This window comes from Megalopta genalis, chromosome 6 (genome assembly GCF_051020955.1).
Source record: "Megalopta genalis isolate 19385.01 chromosome 6, iyMegGena1_principal, whole genome shotgun sequence".
In the NCBI taxonomy this organism is placed as follows: Eukaryota; Metazoa; Arthropoda; class Insecta; order Hymenoptera; family Halictidae; genus Megalopta; species Megalopta genalis.
In genome coordinates, this window is record NC_135018.1 from 8,686,988 (window position 1) to 8,706,870 (window position 19,883).

The window sequence follows — 19,883 nt, forward strand, 5'->3', positions numbered from 1 at the left end:
GCAAAGAGAGTGTGAGAGAGAGAGAGAGAGAGAGAAGAAGAGGGTGAGAGGAAAGGGCGGTAGGACTCTTTCGTATTCGCGTCGTAGCTTATCACGCGTCGCGGATACCAACGAGCCGTGGCTCGTGTTCGAGCCCGAATGCCTTATCTCGATCACGAGATTCGACTCGGAAGGGTTTGTACATACGGATGACGCGTGGTGGCGGCGCGGGGGATGGCTCATATCGGGGGCGGCTCTATGCAAAGTTATGCCGTCACGTCGGGACCGACGCGAGAACGTCGACTTTGGTTTCCAATGCTCGCCGCGAAGAAAAGTCCGCGAAAGTCGGTGTAACGATAAATCTTCTCGCGATGCAGCCTCCTCCCGGTTCGGAGGCAATTTAGCCGAAGCTTCGATAAACAAGAATCCGAACGTAACGCGACAACCGGGCCCGGAAATTGTGCCGAGATTAATGCGCGAAAACTGTAGTCGCGAGCGTTGTTTCCACGGGAGTTCGAAACGGCCGATTCCATTTGCAATAGTTTCGTTTCGAGATTTCCGATGATTACTCAGCTTCCGTTTCTTTTTTTCAAGCTTCCGTTATTCCACGCCAGACGTGCTCTGTGGGGCACTGTCCCGTGTCTGGAGGTAACGAGAGCACCGAGACTCCTCCTCCTGTGGGCGGAGCCTCGGCTCGGAGCCGCATTTCATTCGCAGCTGGTCTATCCGATGCATCAATCGATGGAAAATGTTTTTCCATTAGGCTAGCGAAAAATAATTTTGACGTTCGCCTTTCAAATTCCTATCAGTGAAGAATATTTAATGACTGAAAGACTTCTTTCGTGTTGTCGAAAAGTGAATATTTTTGATTGATGAGAATTGGCTTCGTAACTACAGTCAATAAATTACTTCCACATTATCAGATTGTTCATTATTTTGTCAAACTCAAAGAATGCTACCTCTGAGTTCTCAGCCGTTATTACACTTAATAATTGCTGTTTTATTTAATACACTCCAATTGTATTAGTACAAGTTATTTGTGACTACCGTAGTCGTGAGTCCAGAAATCATGCGAACTTCTCGGAAAGAAAGGTACAGTCTCTTATCTGTTTTGTACAATTTTCCTGCATTTCGTTCTGCAACATTCGCGACAGTCTCGATCCAAGGCGATTCTTTCATGCCCGATCGTTCAACTTAAAAGCTATTTTGTTTATGGAAAAAGCCACAGGTCACCAATATTCCAATCTGACATGACCTCTATAACAGAGGTTAGCTTAATATCTAATTATTTGCAACTTCTTGTTCCTGCATTCTTTTCGATCTCTAGTTCCCCATGTTTTCCTTCCCTTCCCCTCTATCGTTCTCCTCCCTTTCTTTCTGACCTAACCCATCGGCTTGCCTACGGTTTCGCTGCTCGAGGCACTTTTCCAAGCGCTAAATGGCAACCAAACTGGAAACTCAAGAGTCTCGATGAACTACCCTTTACATTTTACAGATCAAACTTTAAAGGAAATAAGAAGGAGAGATAGAAAGCCGGGGCATCGAGATGATCTCGTTCGATGACGAGTCTCGGAGTCTCCGGCTACCGAAGCTGTTCATTAAGCGAGCTTTCCAAATGATTCTTCGAAGCAACGCCTATTCCAACAAAATCCTAAGATCGCTTCTCATAATTATGCAACGCGTCCAATACATTCGCGTTGCCTATCCAGTCTTGCGATACGTTAGCTCGGATGGAAAACAAGGAGAAAGTATCCGAACTCCTAACAAACGCCACCCGATAGCGAAATGCTGCACCGTTATGACGACTGATTCAACAAAACCGATACTAGTAGAATATACTTAATTAATTATTCTAAATCTTTAACATTCAATTGTAACGTGTTTATCGAATCTCCTCCATAATTCCAGATACAATCAAATCTACAGTTTGAAACTCGCTGTTTCAAATCGTTCAACTAGGAAGATTCAAGCTTATTCGAGTGGACCGTACGGAATACATCATGAAGAAGAGGAAGAACAATTCAACGGATGTGGTAGTACTTCAGGAACGACACGTTTATACTGCTCTCCTCCTTGGGCCTGTATAATCCGAAATGAAATTTATGTTTGTAAAGATTCCATGTTCGTATTTATTTTATGCTGAATATTTCGTTTGTTTATATAAATATATTATATTTGTATATATTTACAAATTGTTATATCCTATACATAGAATATAATATTAAATAAATAAATCCAGAAATACGAATTAAACGTCGTCTTTTGTGCATCGTGTCACCGTGATCCGAAGGGATACGCATGCGAGGCATAAATAAGGGGAACACGAAGGTTAAATCAAACGAAAATTGTCAAACATCCCGATGACGCCAGCAAACACGTGTTCGTATACCTTTGCAGTGCACACTGTTATCAGGAATAATCTACGTCGTTCATCCTGCTGTGCCTAATAGGATAATCGCAGAGAAGCTCCCGTTCGCCATGATCAACAAGAAAGTAAGGAAAACAGTTGGTTCAGGGCTCGAGGGTGGAGGCAGGATGCAGGAACGCCACACGTCTTCCGGGAGGACAGTAACGCCGAGGAACAGCCGCGGGCGGCTCCACGCTACAAACAGAGTCCGCCCCCACGAGGAATATCTGAATTTCCCTCTCCTGCCTCCTCCCTCCCTCGATTTTCTTCGTTCGGCCGGGGTTCTTCGTTAGCGGTTTCGAGGGTAAAGTACCGTGGAGTTGGCTAATTGGTTGAACGCCTCCGGGCAGCTACTCCCGGAATCCATGAGATATCCAAAACCCTTCGGCCCTCTCCCTATATTTTCTCTCCGTCCCGAACCCCTAGCCCCTTTAGCTCCTCTAGACCCTCCCCTCGGTTTCCTATCTCTATCTTGGCATCTGGATCGACGCGAGAATGAAGAAGGTGTAACTATACAGGGTGGTCCCTTCTGTGTGTAAGGTCATCTAAGTATCTCCTTAAATTGTTGGGGTACAAAAAATATTTTGTACGCTCTATGTCAATGGTTTGAGAAAACTATTATATTTCAATAAAGTATTTTTTCGAAAGGTCAGTTTTTCGGAGTTTACAAGATTACGGATGTTTTTTCGCGTACAAAACCGCATGATCTTGAAATGAGCTTCGAATTCGGGAATTAAAAGGGAACGTGAATTACATCTCCTCCAGCAGTGTGGTTATGTTTATATTTTTATACATATTTTTCTAATATATACACACTTTTTTAATATATAACTTTATATACTTTTCTAAATATTTATATACTTTATATACTTTATATGCTTTTTTCATATACTTTTACTAAAAAGTAGTACTTCTTCAAAGTTATTTTTTTTGTGGAGTCTACGGTCATGTTTGGTACCTGGTTGTATTTTTACATCAGCTACGTGATGCAATGAAAAAATTACGCGATTGTACGTATGGAGGCTATTATTATATATACTATTATTATATATATGGAGACTCCGAAAAAAACGCCCTTAGACAAAAAGTATCTCTTGCAAAATAATGGTTTCTTTTCGAAACATTCAAACAGCATAGAAAATATTATTTGTAACCCCACAATTTGTGGAGATATTTAGACAGCCATACTTAGGCTGACCACCCTGTATACTTTCTTCGAGATTACAAAATCGCGTTTTCTCTGTTCGAATCGGTGGCGGGGGGGGGGGGGGGGGCGTAACCGCGAGGATGGTCACCCTGTCTCTGCCTGTCTTGTCTGTCTGTCTCTCTAGTCTATCTGGCCGTGTCCTCTGTGTGTGTATGTGTGTGTGTGTGTATGTGTGTAGAAGGGAATGAACACTCCGGAGGACGTTCCCGTCGAGTTTATCGTGAAAGTTTTCGCCAGTTGTCCGAGGATAAGGACGAAATCCAGAGATCCCGCTCGGCGACAATGAGGACTTCTACAGACGATATCCGACGATCGTAATATAGTGCCGTCGATTCCGCCGGCGAGCATGGCCGCGGGATATCGCGGCCGATGTTTGTTAGTTTTACCCCTTGCTCCGGGTTCAATTTGACGCGATCCAAAACCGCGGAAACCAGCGTTATTTAAGCGAGCGTGTTATCTATTATTGTGCGAGATACCACTTTTGATTAGCAGGTGTGCACCGTCCGTCATACGAATTTAAAGCACCGACATCCTCTGACCGAATGCTGACGTACAGGTCATAGTTGGGTCGTGCATCCCATAAGTCAAAGAACCTTTCTAAAATTGGAAAGATTCATCGCGTAATTAAAATTTTTTGGTTGTTATCAATGGTATTAATAATTTAATAATAGTATCATTTTAAATTCGTTGTGTAAATTATTGTATTTTATTTGAGTCTATTCTATTCTAATCTACTTTATTTCATTTCATTTTATTTTATTCTATTTTATTTTATTTTCTTATTTTATTTTATTACATGGTATATAATATATAAGGAAATGGACCACTTGTAATCCGTAAGGAAATCGATAAAGTTGATTAATGAAACTTGCCACCAGTTTATAACCGAAGGAGATTGTTCGTTGCGAGTATTTTGCGTTGTTAGGCCAAGAAAGATCGTGAGCCACGCTTGATCCTCTAACAGGTACTCTCATTCGCAAACCGTGATTATAGATTGAATCGAGCCGAGAATTGTGCTTTTGAATGCGGCCCTATGCCGGCACGGAATGATTACGAAATTATAGAAGCGCATTGTGCCCCACGATTAAAGCAAACGCCTCACGGCGGATTCTTTTGTTTCGTTGGGTAAACGCACCGCTACACGGTCCCGTGCATACGCGACGATCTGCTTATTTAATCAAGTCGATATTATATCACGCGATCGATGCGTTTCCAATGTATCCCCCCTGGGAAGAAATGATTATTGTGATACTGTGTGCATTACGAGGCGATATAGACCTCGCATTAACGAGTCGATCGCTGGTCAAGAAATAAATAACGTGGAATATTATTAATATTCTTGCCATTTCGCGATAATTTATCGAACGGACCAAGTTTCATTTAACCCGGTGCCAAATTATAACTATTTTTCATGGAATTGTTTGAATTTCAGTTAAAAATGCCTGATACCCGATCTCGCACATGCGGTGTGAAAATCAATTTATTCGGTCGAAACGTATGTCTTGGCATGCCACACCCTTGTTCGAACGTGTTACAGATTGCAGGACTTCTTCTTGCTATAAAGATAACCCGTGAACGATGCGAGATGCGATTTTTTATGAAAAAAGATGTTGAAAGCAGAGAATAAAATTTGTTCATTTGAGACTTCGTTTTTGAGAAAAATGCTAGAGACTAGAGAGCCGCGCTGGGTGATTGCTATTCGATAGCACATTCATTCCCTGAATTTTCAAATGTATTTTTCTCGTTAGCATAACCTCGAACGAAAAATAATATTGAACGAATTTTTCATCAAACGCAGCATGTTTTCCTTCATAATTAGTTCTTCTAATTCTGAATCTATATAAACCAGAGAAAGTTTTAGTCGACAGAAGATTAATGAATTCCAAATTAGAAAATATTTTTGTTCTACGAAGTAATCTGAACTAATACCGCGATCTACGTTTATCAGTTGCATATTTAACAAGTTTGAAGATTAATGGAGTTAATGTTATATCTGAGGAATAGATTCTCAGACAGATGGTCCCATCCACGATCAAACGCTGAAAGTGCTGGATAAAAGCTATGTGTATACCGATGTATGATAAAATTTCCAGGTGTAGGTACACATCAATTATAACTTTGCAGTCACCAATTCTACTATTTTAAAATTTCCTAATTCAAAGCGAAGTTAACGGAAAAAACTGCCTTTTCCTTTGATCAAATCGAATCAGCTAAAAATAAATTCAGTTCAGAATGACAACCACATCTTGTGGACTTGTGGCGCCATCGTGCCATCAGGTCTGGCACCTCGTGAGTGTTAATAGGCAGTTTAGGATCCGTACAGACCCAAATAAGGTATGTACCATGTACATTGCCAGGTATTGACGAGGTATACTTCGTCTTTGATATAATATTCCGTGTCAAATTCATCGTTACTCACATTTCCGAAATGTGTATACTTATTGTTACTGAGAATCGAGTATTCTCTATACCTCATCTATATTGTCACAGACCATATCTGGTCCCTGCTGTAAAGAACAATTTAGAAATTCTTCCAAAATTACGAAATTATGAAGAGAAATAGTTTACCTCGATCAATCAACACTAATACTGAATTTCGGTTTAACATAGAAAACTCATCAGCTACGACTTCAGCAACATTATGCAATATTTAAAATTTCAATTTAATTCTTCAAACATTATACATGAGATTTAGGTACCTAATTTCAATTTTTGTATTATAAAATTGTGCATACGATCACTTGTACACCCACAAAAGTTACAAATCCCAATGGAACAAGTTGTAAATATATATGACGTTCAATGAAATGCATGATAAGAACAAAATATTATTGTAAGAAATATAGCATATGTTACATAGTAAATAAAAGTCAACCTTTTGTTGTTATTTAATAAATTCAATTATACAAAACCATATTACATATCAAATATAGATTTTATAATATTCCCAGGCTCTTTTCAACGACAGCGTGTGGTTGGCCCATTTGTTCTTTAAATTCTGGTGTGTTCAATATATCTTCGAACCTAGAAAAAAGAGAATAACACAAATTAGTAATATTCCCTCTAAATACAAGTACAGCAAAATCTCCCTAATTTTCCTTCAGCTTGTAAACAAAAATGGATAATTTGAGAAGAGGCGATACGATTATCCGAGCCTTGTGGCTCGTTTTTATAATCGTTGACAATCGGCAATTATAAAAATGAGCCGCGAGGCTCGAGTTCTCCTCTTCTCAAATTGTCCATTTTTGTTTACAAGCTGAAGGAAAATTAGGGAGAATTTACTGTAATATGTTGTCAAAATAGAATTAGCAAGTAAGGTTTTTACCCTATGTCCTCGTCTCTTCCAAGTAGAACATCTCTCATCAAATTTGACGATGGCAGAAATGGTAATCTTCCAATTTGTTCAGTAGCTTTTAATTCCATTGCTATACGTATCGGTGCATGTATTCCTTGAATGTTTCTAAGTAACACCATATTCATGGATTCACGATTCTTTTGGGCCTAAAGAAAGTCTACAGTTGTATAACATATAAAAATAATATTACTAGTCTGATTCTTAAAATGATTTTCTTACATTTTTTTCAGTGGCTTCTAACGGATGAGAGAAACCTATGCTTTGTTTAGCCCCCGACAGTCTGAAAAGCAAGAAAATATTGCAATAAAAGCAAAATAAGTGATGTAAGTTTTCATATTATTTTTTAATAACGTTATTATTTGTACCCTGATATCATGGGATTCGGTAAACCATAACAGTCATTGTGAATTGCAAATTTTTCGACAGTTGGTTTTGGACCAAGCGATGGCAAATTGTAACTCTGAAAATGGTCATTATGTTAATTTCACTGCTGCATAGAAAGTCATAGAAACAGTTTCTAATCAATAACTTTTTATATTCTGCTTTAGAATACTGTAAACACATCAACTAACACAATCTTACAATAAAGAAAAGTAGAATTTTCTAAATACACATGTTAAAATTGTTCATAGTTAAATAAAACAGTCTATAATTAAAACTAAAGCTGACATTATTTTTTACCATTATGAAGTGTATTTAGTTCAACTTTTTACAGAAAGCAAAAGTCACTTCGGATGAATCCACGAAACTTGTATATTGTCCATAAACTTATTGAAATATGTATGACTTGACGTTTCACAATTTCACGAATGGTCATACAGCACAGTACATATAGTAGTGGATGCTGCAATACCAGAAATTGCTTTGTTCTGATTGGCTGACGATTCTATGTTTGCAGAAACATATCACTGTATTGTACAGAGTGTCCAGAAAATGTCTCGCAATTCAAAAATAGGAGGTTTCTGAGGTCATTTGAAGCAATTTTTTTCTTAATGAAAATGCAATTCGCGGTTTTGTTAACGTATTTTTAACGAAAAACACTGACCAATGAGAGGCGAGGTTGCCTAGCGCAAGACGGCCCAGCCAACGAACGCACGAAGCCCAGTACCGCTGATTGGCTTGACTACGGATTGCATTTTCGCTAAGGAAAAACTTGCTTCAAATGACCTCAGGAACCCCCCATTTTCGGATTGCGAGACATTTTTAGAACGTCCTGTGTATGTATTTTATAATTTAGTTTATTAATAATATATTTCTTTTTTACATTATTCTTCATAATTCTACGCAGGACACGTTTCAAAAAATTCTATAAATTGACCAGTTTTCGAAAAGGAAAGGTAGTAACAAAACAGAAAGTGAAGGTACAAAAACAGAATACTAAATTTACTTATATTCTCAAAAGTTTTTTGGTCCAGTGTATTTTTCCGGCTTGATAAACCAATCGCGTATTCCGATTGTACGTTCTTTTTACTTGAATCGCCAAGTATTTTCTATTTCACAACAATAAAATAATAATATTTTTGTTATAATGTACGTTGCAATGATGAACATATATATGTATTGTATAATGGTAGTGTACATATACACAAAAATTCTTACTTTCATGTGAATAGTTCTTCTGATTTTCGATAGTTTCGCATCAGGCGTATTTTTTATTGCTGAAAGTGCTACGGTAAATTATTCTTATTTTATCTAAGAGATTTCGTCTATATTCAATAAAATTAATGAATCAAAGCTTACATAAAACACGCATATTGTTGCCCGGTGACATTAATCTTTGAAGTCTACACCTCTTTATTGATTGCCTCGGGTGATACTGTTATTTTAAAAAATCAAAATTATGGTGTCACATTTCAATACGAATTTTTTCTTCCGAAATATTTTTATTATTTAAAATTTTGTATACGCTGAATTATGCTTACTTTGTTTATAACTTCTTGTAAATCCATCGAAGCTAGATAGCCTAAAATCATGATTAATGGTAAAGAGAATAACAAAGCTATGTAGCAGGGTTGCTCACACGTTTGTGATTGGTCACATTGCGTCTTCAACTACGCTGCCCTCTACCCCGACCCGGCTGAACTGCCATCCGTGACGTCACGGGCAGAGTCACGTGATATTTAAGAGAATTCGTGACAACGGTGTCATTCACATTTTATTGCATTTCATCTAGGGTAAAAGCACGGCAGAAGGTAGAACTGGCTAGAGAACTTAGAAAATACTCACTTGACAATACAATTACAGATATTTTATATGAAATAATACTTTAGCGAATTACCAATATCACAGTTAACAAAATTCAAAAGAAAAGACACGTGACAATATCACGAAAACAAATGGTTCGTTCAGTGACCTTTCTGTAGTTAATTATTTTGATGAGGTTAAGGTAACGCACGATTACTCCAAAACGTAAACATTGTTGAGATATCTGTAACATTATCTTTAAGCAAAAAGCCACATATGTTGAATATATTTTTCTAAAATAGTGCAGAGTAACATCAGCAGAGACTGACATCGTTTATTTTTCATTTTTGGTCCCAATAACCATACACATTTATAAAGATTTACGTATTCGAGGAACAGGAACCTAAGTTTTTGATGGCTTTTTCACAATCGAATTCAAGAGGTACCATCATTTGTAATTTTACAATGTTTCGAAATATAAAGCGATTATTTTATTTGGATTGGTTGTAGAATTGCAAAACAGGAAAATCTTAGAGGAATTGCAACTGAAAAAGCAAATGTTGTTGAAACAAGGTGTAGCACCAACTCTGAACACTTCTGTAGCACTTCCACCAGCAGGATCTCCCTCTAATTTGGTAACACGTACTTTTCATATTGCTAATTTATGGTAACTCAAAATAGTCATGCACTAAAAGATAATTTTTTAAATTTTTTCACTCAAATTTTAAAACATAGCGTACACTCAATCATATGTTTTTCTCTAGCCTTCAACACAACCTTCCGATGGCATTGCAATGAGTGCGTCACAAAGAGCAGCCTTGCATAGTGCTCATGCTGCTTCATCAGGATACTTTGTGACTCAGGACTCCTCTTTTGGCAATTTAATTTTACCTGTTCTGCCCAGATTCGATACTAAATGAAATAGCTAGCTTATATACATTCAAATTATAAATAGTAAATATTTAAGGAGACTGCATTTGTAAATAACACAATAGGAACTCAGCAAAGGGGATAAATAATTGTTTAAGTACATATATATATTTTGCGAGAACAGAGAACAACTCGATCAAAATGGTTAGTTTACAACTACGCAAGTTAGAGGAATACATGCAACAGTTGGATGGATTCGAGAAACCAAAAATATTGCTCGAACAGTACTGCACCAGCGCGCATATCGCATCCCGCATGTTGTACACTGCACAAAGCCAATTCGACGATATAGAAGGTCGTGCAGTGGCTGATTTAGGATGCGGATGCGGAATTTTGTCCCTTGGAGCACAAATGCTAGGGGCAGGCCACGTTGTCGGCTTTGAAGTAGATACTGATGCACTTCGGATACTTTCTAGAAATTGCAGTGACTTAGAGCTGTTTGTGGAAGTTGTACAATGCGATGTACTTCAGTATCTACCAGGTATGTACAAAGTTATTCATTTTAATCATTTAACATCACACATGTTTTCGAATAATTGCGTTGTAGGAAAATTCGAGAAATACTTTGATACAGTGGTGATGAATCCACCTTTCGGGACGAAACACAATACAGGAATAGACATGAAGTTTCTGGAAGTTGCCACGAAACTCGCATCAAACGCCGTGTACTCTTTGCACAAAACGAGCACGCGTAATTATGTGCTCGAAAAAGCGGCGCGGTTCGGCGCGAAAGGGAAAGTCATCGCCGAACTGAGATACGACCTGCCAAAAGCGTACAAATTCCATAAGAAAGTCACTGTGGATGTTCAAGTGGATTTTATACGTTTCGAATTAAACCATTGAATATTTTCAAGACACCAGCACGTTCTATTCGAACTTGATGCCCTGAGCCAATGGCAAATCGTTTCCATAATTAATCGTGATAGTTGCACGTCGCATGTAATGCTTCCATGCATCGCTGCCACTCTCACGACCACCTCCAGTCGCTTTCTCCCCTCCGAATGCACCGCCAATTTCTGCGCCGCTTGTTCCAATGTTTACGTTCACTATTCCACAGTCGGAGCCATGAGGACCAATCCACTGCACAGAATAAGTTTGTACAATCATCACCTTCATCTAGATGAAAATATAAATTACATTATCATTCACTTACCCGAAACACATTTTCTAGGCTTTTAGTAAATAGAGAACTGCTCAGCCCCTGTTGCACGCCATTGTTCAGAGCTACAGCATCTTCCCAGGAGTTTGCCTCGAAAATGTAGACTATTGGCGCGAATGTTTCGGTCTGAACTATTTCAGTATCGGCCGACAAACCGGAAATGATTGTTGGCTCCACGTAAAAGCCTGGTCTGTCTATCTGCTTTCCACCGAATTCTATTTTACCGCCACTCTTTACAGCACTGTCAATAGCTTTCTGAAAAGAGTGATTTTTATATTAAATCTTGAAGCATGGGTACCTTTTATGCACCTACTTTGTAGCTGTCGACTGCATGCTGATTGTGTAGAGGTCCGTATAAAGTATTGTTCTCTAGAGGATCGCCTATCCGCTCCAAAATGCTCTCATACGCTTTCTTCAATTTTCCTGAAGTAAGTAATTCGTCTAAAGCAACGTTTTCACAATAGTTTTAAAGCTAATTTTTATATTTGCTCACCTAGAAATTCGTTTTTGATTTTTTTGTGCAGAAGTAATCTTCTGGTAGTTGTGCATCTTTGACCCGCTGTTCCCACACAAGAGAACACCGCTGCTCTTACTGCCATTTCCAGATCAGCGTCTTGTGCGACTATTAATGCATTATTGCCTCCTAATTCCAACAAAAATTTTCCGAATCGTTCCTGTACCTTCAGAGCCACTTTCTTTCCTACACTTGTACTTCCAGTAAACGAAACCAGAGGTACACTGAACACAAAAGAGCAGTTAAATAGTTAAAAAGAATACATTTTTGCCATTAAAGTATGTTATGCTCACCGCGTGTCTTCGACTATAGTTTCACCAACATCTGAACCACCTGTTACCAATGATGCAACTGATCCTGGTATACCATTTCTCTCCAAAACACTTGTGACAATTTTAGTAGTTGCAATAGACACCAAAGGAGTAGTCAATGCTCCTTTCCAGACTATAGTATTGCCACAAACCATTGCAATCGCACTATTCCAGCCATATACCTAAAAGCATCTTTTTTCTTTCAATTCCATTGATTATTATTTAATTAAATGTTACTTACTGCAACCGGAAAATTGAATGCAGAAATGACTCCCACTACTCCGAGAGGATTCCATTTCTCCATGAGAACATGATTCTTCCTTTCTGATGGAAATATACTACCAGGTAGTGTTCTAGATAAGCCAACAGCGTAGTCACATATGTCAATAAACTCTTGTACCTCACCAATACCTTCTGGTAATATTTTTCCTAAAAGATTGATATTATTGGAATCTTTTCAAAATCTATGAATAAGGAAGAATTACCCATTTCCAGAGATACCAATCGTCCCAGGGGTTTCAAGTTATTCCTCAATTCATCTCCAATTTGTCTTACTATCTCTCCTCTTGTTGGAGCCGGTAATCCTGCCCACTGTGGCCATGCCTTACGTGCTTCTGTAATAGCATTGCTTGCTTCCTGTGGGGTCGAGGTCCTAACTTTTGCTATCACTTTACCGGTCGATGGTGACACTGATTCTATTACCTATGTGATAACTATATGTTAACAGTCAGCTAAAAGATTTCAGTACTTGAAATACCTTGCCAGATCCTCCCCACCGTCCATCATAAAGGCCTGGATTTTCCATGGTGAGGCCTAACTCTTTCAAAAACCCATAATTCGGATCAGTTACCATGTACCTCGCCATTTGTACTTTCGTAATGTGACTACCACTTCTTGACAATAAACGGAACATTGTCTACTCTCAGCTAGCTCCCTAGCGTATGTAATGCAATGCAACAATCTTGGGGTTATCAACGTAATACCAGTTATCAGGAGGAGGAGGAGGGATATGATAAGTGAAAAGTAACAAATACTTTGATAAAACAATTGATCCCACCGCTTAGTCTTGTACATTATACTTTAATTACAATGTTATTTCGAAAACGATGTAAATTGACATTTAATATTTATATAGAAAATTCGCGCGTGTTCGTATTTTCTTCTCATGGGAAGAACATCTCGATAAAATGCTTCGAACCATACCGAAGAGTAGGAAGTACGTGGATGGCAACTGAAATGTAAAAAAAGGTCGCGATTTGTTCTGTAACAACAATGTCAACATTTCTATACAGCAGTGATTTCTACAGAATGATTGATGACTTCGAAAACTTCATGTCCACTTTCATTGCACAGTAGAAAACACTTGATATTTGTAACTAGATACAAAGAAGGGAGATTCGTTAAAAACGTTGATGTGTCGAAACTTTACAGCTGGTTAAAATCACGTTTAATCTTATGAATCCTTGTCTCCACTGGAATGTAACTGGTTCAACCGGGTCGACAAAATTGGTAGCATCTTAGGTCAGAAATCAATTGGAGCACTGACCTTGTCAACGTTGGTTGATCCTATGAACATTTAACAGATGTAATGAAATAAGTCGCGGATGTAAATCAGAGCAAAGTGTCTTCCAATTTAACTCACCGTGGACTTATCAAAGTTCCCTAACAATGTAGCTTTCTGCATATCATCTACTCCCTCGCATCCTGCTAGAAATGTCGGCAGGAAGTGTCCAAAGAACCATGCTATATTTACAGAAGCTAAGCTATGAATGGCAGCAGCGATTTCGTCTGCTAATAAATTGTGAGACCTGCAGTCCAAATGATAGTAAATTAGTAATGAAGTTTGCTACCAATAGAAACGTAAATTTTTTAACTCACTGTTGGAATAATACGGTGAACAACGCCATCAAGAACCTCTCTAGCAAATGCACTTTGAACACGGCTCTCTGATAAAGTCGCCATCGTAAGTTTAATTGTTCGAGACTCTGTAAACTTTGTCGGAATATGTTCACATCAGGTTGAAGAAGAGCTTGGCCGAAAGCTTCCAAGATGGCTACCAATTCCTCCTTATGTTCAACAGTTTCTTCCTCATCAGTATGGCCGAGAGTTCGTAGAACGGAAGTGTTGTAGAAGTATTGCCATCGGTGCATTAAAATACTGTGGGGTCATAGTAATTAAAACTCTATTACTATCGTCTATGATATTATAAACAGAAGTTTTCGGTAATACCTATGGAATAATTTTAATAAAACAAGTGTGGTATCCGGATGCGCGCTGAGGTCGTTTCCGACCGCTGGCCACACTTGTCCCAAACATAAACTAGTCACCGAAGGTACAAATGCTTTAAATGCGCTGCTGGGCGCTGACACGACCAATATTAAAATCTCTAATAACTGGTCTAACGCGGGCCCCGCAGATATATTCTCCCTGGAAATGTGTGAAATAAAAAATTGTCTCAGGTTGTTTTAATCGAATGGACTCGGATAACTTACCTAGTATAAATGTGCAGCATTCCTTGAACCGCATTCTGAGTAAACTCTGCCCCCAATTGTTGCTGTAATACTGAGAACACTGAATGCAGGAAGCTGAGTAAAATCTCGCATATACTTTGACATCTTATCATATATGGCAACAGTTCTAAAGTTCGGTTGATTGTTGATCCCAAACAAGAATGCAACATCTTTTTAATTGTCGTAGACGACGAGGAACAGTCTTCTATCAGCTGGGTTAATGGCACTACTGTTATCGCAATCGTCGATTCCGGAGGTACTGGTTGATTCTCCGAGCCCAGAGGTGTGGATAATGTTGAAACCATGGTGCCTAGCCCGATCAGTAAATTATTAACTTTTTGTCAATTAATTAATTATATTTTCTCTCGTCCTTACTTACTTAATAATCTTTCTCTGATACTTCCATCGCCGTGCGGTAGAACAATTGCATTTACCAGCGCCCTCCGTAATACCTTTATCGTATCAGGTTTCAAGAACGGATATGTTACCATGGTAATTAAATTTCTAAATACAGGTTCGTCCCACAAGACTGGTTTTAAAATTGCAGTGACGCTTTGGAAAAGGTGTGTGGCAGCATGAGTTAGACTCGCCGGTGGTGGATTATCACAGAAGGTCGTATAATCTAACGCTAGGGTACAGGAATCAATGCAACTTTGGCATAATGACTCCTTAGTCTTTTCTGGTCTGTTCACTATCCAATGGCACCAGGCTTGAAGGGATGCTAATAACTGGGAATGCCTGACAAAGAAAATATAGTATGGATATAAAATTCCTGTTCAAATGAAATAACCATAATTGAAGTTACTTACACTTCTATAAGGTCTATCACGATAATAGCCGGTTGCAACGATGCTTTATACAATTGGTTAGCTTTAGCAAATTTACAGGCATCCAATGTTTGTGATACTACTTCTTCCGCTAATGACTGATCAATGCTATGCTCATCTCCTATTAACAGAAAAAATCATCGTTTTTCTATGATTCAGTATTATCGTATTTATATGCTCAACTCACCCAGAAAGAGTGAATAGAGTCTGGCTAACGCTTGAGTAGTGGACGCTAAGTCACGCAGATGTGCGTGTACATTAGAAGCTTCAGATTCGTTTAATAAAATAACTTGGTTGCTGGCTATGGCGGCACCTAGTTCTCCGAATATTATTAAACCCTCTCTCCACGAACGGTACTGAAAAATTTATATCAATTAGTAACTATGAATTAAACTTAATTCATCCACAAGTATACGTTAGATTTTACCAGTAGCGTGAATACTGGAATTGGACAAATTTCTGCAACTTTTGCTAGGCATTCCACGTTGCATCTTAAAAAATGTTGCCACTCAGTTTCATCCTAAAATTTAGGTAAACAATAATATTAGGTAAACATATTATAAAGAAAATGTTGATAAATTTCAGAAAATTATTTACATTTTCATCTAGACCCTCAGTATCCAGATCTTTTAATATGCGCGAATTGAGTTTAAAACTCATCTTTTGCAGCACGCGCTCAGCAAGAGCTAATGCTACTGGTGCATATCGAGACTGTGTACTTTCTAAAAGAGTGGTCCAAACGTCTAAACATCTTAGATATCCATTTACTGTTGAGCACTGTTGGAATGTGTGATGGCATAAGACCTCTAATAAAGTGTTTACCGGAAACTTGGGGCACGATTCAACTCTTTTCAGATGATTCGTCACGAATAACTGCAAGTATTCCGTGAGTTTTTCCATATAACTAAAAACATTAAAAAGCACTGTTAAAATGTAATTATAGTCATTAAAATGTGATCAAAAGAATTAGAGTATACAAGTAGATACCTTTCATCTATGGAATCCAAGCGTTCCATATACTGAAATAATGTGACTCCATTTTGAAATATTTCTACTAATAATCTATCGGTCACATCTGGAGAATACAATGGTCGATATAAAAGCTCATTTATCGTGGTTACAGCCTGCACAGCCAACTCTATCTGTTTACCATTCTATTAATCAACCTTACGATTAGTTGAAAGTTTCACAGACTACTAGACAACTGTCGATACGTAAAGTGTTAAAATATTTGTATCAGATCAAAATCCTACCATTGCTTCATGATACCTAGCACAAGTAAAAATAGCATCCAGCAGGTTTGTTGAAATATGTTCTGATAATTCGATCCAACCGAACATGTGAGCCAATACATCTAACGTAGCTATACAAACATCGCTGGTTCCTGTGGCAAGTCCTTCAACATCTAAAATAGCCCTTACAGGTGCCATGGTCTGGCCACTGGTGGGTGAAGGAGGTGGTGTAACGGTTCCAGAGCGGCTTTGCAACTTTGTTGTTTCTTTCAGAAGTACTGCACAGAGAAGGTAATATTACATTCCACTAAGAATGTACAGTGTGGTCCACCTATAGATCTACTTCATTTGGAATCTGCGACTACCTTTAGATAGATCACCCTGTGTAAACAACAAAATAGAATTTTAAAGGGAATATTACTTGTGAGGGTATCCAAAGTCAAAGGTACTTGAGCACAGAGAAATCTAAACAATTCGTTCTTTCTCTGTATAGGCAAATCTTCCCTTGGTGTAGCTAGTTCCTCCGAAGCTGTTCTCAAGTAAATAAGTCCCAATAGTCTCGTATGTTTGTGACCTAACAACTTTCAATACAAAAAAAAGGATCAAATATGAAAAACAGTTTTAGAATAATTCATACTATTGCTAGATCTGTTATCACCAATGAACTTTATCAGAGATTAATGTATCTACGAACCTGCAAGATATTCGAGTAAAAGTCTGGATAAAAATGTGGCCAGTCATGTCTTGCGATGTCTACAACTAATTTCACTACTTTATTTCTTACGAAAGGAGCCACACCTCTTTCTAATGATAATGTGTACAAAGTGGATCTCGTGAGAGCTCTGTCTTCCCATGGAAGAATCGGCCACCGTCTTCCAATTGTTGTCTGCAACGATATTCCTCTTGTAAATAAAAAATCAATAATGCTAAAAATGGATAAATGTAGGAAACGTACCTCCAAAGTGGACAAAGCAAACATACTGACATAATGATTATTGGTAGAGGATAAAAAATGTAAACAAGGCCTCCAGGAGTTAATTTGCCCAGCAAACTCTTGAAAATTCCTTTCGATCGTACGTTTTCGTTCATTGTTCGTATCTGACGAGAAGAATTCAGTCATAAGGTGTTCCAAATTTTGCAGTGCAGCTGCATCATTGTCCTAAAAATGTAATCCTTGTTTTATACGGATCCAAAGACTCAAGAAACATGTTTAAAAAGCTCGTAGCATATGAAATATACGTATGGCAAATCGGTGTGTGTTTCATGGAAAAATGTAAGTACAATCACGCACCATGATAATTGAGATTGAAACGCGCGTTCCGATATAAATGTGATATAAACACGCAGTAACAAAGAAATCTGGCTTTCACTTGTCAGATATCATGTTTGGAGCGACAAAATATGTAATCAAACACTACTAATTTTCCCTCGATTGGTACAGGTGACGCTAGACTTGTCCCACTTTTAGGGGAATGTTACTAAATGCCCATTGACATGTATGCACCGATATGCACGAACCAAAATTAATAATTTCAGACGATTCTGCAATGGACAGATTTGGGCGACTGTAACGCCTTCAGTGGAGAAAACGTAAAGCTTAGTTCGATGTCTGTACAGCGCCGATTGTCGGTACTGTGCTGTCTACAAAATACCGACAGTCGGTATTTTGGCTAATAGTTTGAGCGTTTCGCCACTACTCCAATTTGCACTTCGGAGTTTCATTCTTACTCCAAAAGAGGCACCGCAATCGCCTATATATGCACAATACAGGGTCGCCTAAAAGCATTAATTATGGCAAGATTAGGGCATTAAGAAACTAAACGAAGTACACGGAACAGTTCAGAAGCATCTGCTGCACCGATTTCGTGTAAGGAAACCAAACAACAACAATAACGTAAAATACAATTAATCAATATGATAGTTAAACAAACTTCAAGGAGCAATTAACACGAATTGATTCGATCAGTCAGTGCACGTGCATTTTTATGGAACATATTTTGTAATAAAACAAATTTTTGGAGTCTCTCAAGTTCACAAATTGTATTTTATATGTGAATGAAAGAGAAGTAAATAATAATTGGAAACACGAATAGACAAGTTCTATTACGATGCGATACGTAACTAACTATTTCTAAAAGTTTCAATGTTTCAGACGCCAAGTATTCGACTAGATAAAATGATAACGATTATTTTCACCGCACGAGTTTAACAATAAAGTTGACTAGTCCCACGTCTGATGTTCTCTCGTAGAAATCTTGTTTCTAATTAGAAAGCATTGTCCGTCGCAGTTAAAGCGACGCGTCCCGTTAGAGGACACGCTCTCAAACGAACAATAAATCGCTGTGCAACAGGTAGAGTGTTCGCGAAGGTAAGTGTTCGGTATGGTAATGTCTTGGAACAGGGTAGACGAAAAGTCTCTTCGGGAGCATCTATCAACGTGTGCAGCAGCAGCAGCAGCAGCAGCAGCTTTTTGCTGCCGATTCGACGGAGTGCACTCTCCCAATCAGTGCACTCTCGTTGGAACGCGTCCCGATACACGATAGCGAGAGCCCGACAAAAACTAATATATCTGGCGGCGGGGAACCAGGAAGAATCTCGCACAATCAAAGAAACACGGCGAGATCGCGGCGGTATCGGACGGTTTTCTTAACGGGGAACACCGACACCGGTCACAGCCACGGCGAAACGAGCGCGAGCGGTTCGTCTTCGGCCGATCGACCGGTCCGATAATCCCGCTTACGATTTACTGTCATTCGCGTACGGACCAACTCCGCTCCTCTCTGCACCGGCTCGAGGCGGCGGGAAACAGCGGCGAGAAACAGCGCCGAGATAGTAGCCCCTGAATCGTAGCACCGATAGAGCCACGGTTGCGTTATGTTGCCGCTAATTTGGATTTATGTTCGCATTCGCACGTCGTATCCTGTCTACAGTCTACCGACACCTCGCGCCGCCTCCGACACTGGTCGCGGCCGATCGGAGATCGCCGCCCCCCTTTTTCCACGTTCCGCAGAAAATTTAGCGAATCCCGGGCCATCTCGTCTTCTCGCCGTCTGCTGAAATCCTGCAATCTAACGAGCCACCGATCGTCGATGCATCTTGCGATTACCGATAGTCCAGAAAGTGGGCCATCATTCAAACGTTTGCTACTGCAATCGGCGAGTCTGTATGCGCTGTCACGAAATCATTCGGCAATTTGTGTAGTAAAGGATTCTTTCGGTTCCCTTTAACCTTTTAGGTTCGGCTGAATTCTGCGCGAGGTTATTTCTCT

General features: G+C 39.0%; 5 protein-coding genes and 1 long non-coding RNA gene across 8 annotated transcripts; 2 read left to right on the top strand and 4 right to left on the bottom strand.

Moving 5' to 3' along the window:
* Positions 1 to 6,445: 6,445 nt before the first annotated feature.
* On the bottom strand, positions 6,446 to 7,785 carry Pomp (proteasome maturation protein). Its single transcript, XM_033476385.2, has 5 exons — positions 7,630 to 7,785; positions 7,314 to 7,408; positions 7,168 to 7,228; positions 6,919 to 7,094; positions 6,446 to 6,617 (listed from the first exon to the last, which is right to left on the bottom strand). Exons 1-5 carry the CDS (start codon positions 7,630 to 7,632, stop codon positions 6,530 to 6,532), a joined length of 423 nt encoding a protein of 140 aa, XP_033332276.1. The 5' UTR covers positions 7,633 to 7,785; the 3' UTR covers positions 6,446 to 6,529.
* A 383-nt stretch (positions 7,786 to 8,168) lies between these two features.
* Positions 8,169 to 9,010, bottom strand: LOC117223841 (uncharacterized). The gene is made up of 4 exons (XR_004491020.2): positions 8,871 to 9,010; positions 8,689 to 8,764; positions 8,548 to 8,606; positions 8,169 to 8,438 (listed from the first exon to the last, which is right to left on the bottom strand). It is a non-coding gene; the product is annotated as an uncharacterized LOC117223841 (long non-coding RNA).
* Positions 9,011 to 9,126: 116 nt separating this feature from the next.
* Positions 9,127 to 10,098, top strand: LOC117223840 (SOSS complex subunit C homolog). Of its 2 annotated transcripts, none has more exons than XM_076523263.1 (4): positions 9,127 to 9,357; positions 9,435 to 9,574; positions 9,643 to 9,767; positions 9,897 to 10,098. In XM_076523263.1, the coding sequence occupies exons 2-4, from the start codon at positions 9,547 to 9,549 to the stop codon at positions 10,050 to 10,052; spliced, it is 309 nt and encodes a 102-aa protein (XP_076379378.1). In that variant the 5' UTR covers positions 9,127 to 9,357; positions 9,435 to 9,546; the 3' UTR covers positions 10,053 to 10,098. The 2 variants fall into 2 exon arrangements, with proteins under 2 accessions (XP_076379378.1, XP_076379377.1); XM_076523262.1 differs by having other exon boundaries at positions 9,127 to 9,334.
* Positions 10,099 to 10,148: 50 nt separating this feature from the next.
* Aldh7A1 (aldehyde dehydrogenase 7 family member A1) lies at positions 10,149 to 12,972 on the bottom strand. The gene is made up of 8 exons (XM_033476384.2): positions 12,804 to 12,972; positions 12,532 to 12,748; positions 12,288 to 12,475; positions 12,029 to 12,228; positions 11,715 to 11,959; positions 11,535 to 11,644; positions 11,216 to 11,476; positions 10,149 to 11,142 (listed from the first exon to the last, which is right to left on the bottom strand). The coding sequence occupies exons 1-8, from the start codon at positions 12,957 to 12,959 to the stop codon at positions 10,930 to 10,932; spliced, it is 1,590 nt and encodes a 529-aa protein (XP_033332275.1). The 5' UTR covers positions 12,960 to 12,972; the 3' UTR covers positions 10,149 to 10,929.
* Positions 10,204 to 10,917, top strand: LOC143259761 (rRNA N(6)-adenosine-methyltransferase Mettl5-like). Its single transcript, XM_076523261.1, has 2 exons — positions 10,204 to 10,543; positions 10,610 to 10,917. The coding sequence occupies exons 1-2, from the start codon at positions 10,204 to 10,206 to the stop codon at positions 10,903 to 10,905; spliced, it is 636 nt and encodes a 211-aa protein (XP_076379376.1). The 3' UTR covers positions 10,906 to 10,917.
* Positions 12,973 to 13,106: 134 nt separating the features above from the next.
* On the bottom strand, positions 13,107 to 18,091 carry ebo (exportin ellipsoid body open). Of its 2 annotated transcripts, none has more exons than XM_033476382.2 (16): positions 17,907 to 18,091; positions 17,571 to 17,774; positions 17,310 to 17,501; positions 17,037 to 17,196; positions 16,637 to 16,893; positions 16,371 to 16,537; positions 15,981 to 16,287; positions 15,811 to 15,903; positions 15,571 to 15,739; positions 15,366 to 15,504; positions 14,936 to 15,294; positions 14,539 to 14,866; positions 14,276 to 14,473; positions 13,925 to 14,203; positions 13,689 to 13,854; positions 13,107 to 13,612 (listed from the first exon to the last, which is right to left on the bottom strand). In XM_033476382.2, the coding sequence occupies exons 1-16, from the start codon at positions 17,907 to 17,909 to the stop codon at positions 13,535 to 13,537; spliced, it is 3,099 nt and encodes a 1,032-aa protein (XP_033332273.2). In that variant the 5' UTR covers positions 17,910 to 18,091; the 3' UTR covers positions 13,107 to 13,534. The 2 variants fall into 2 exon arrangements, with proteins under 2 accessions (XP_033332273.2, XP_033332274.2); XM_033476383.2 differs by having other exon boundaries at positions 17,855 to 18,091.
* Between the last annotated feature and the right edge of the window lie 1,792 nt (positions 18,092 to 19,883).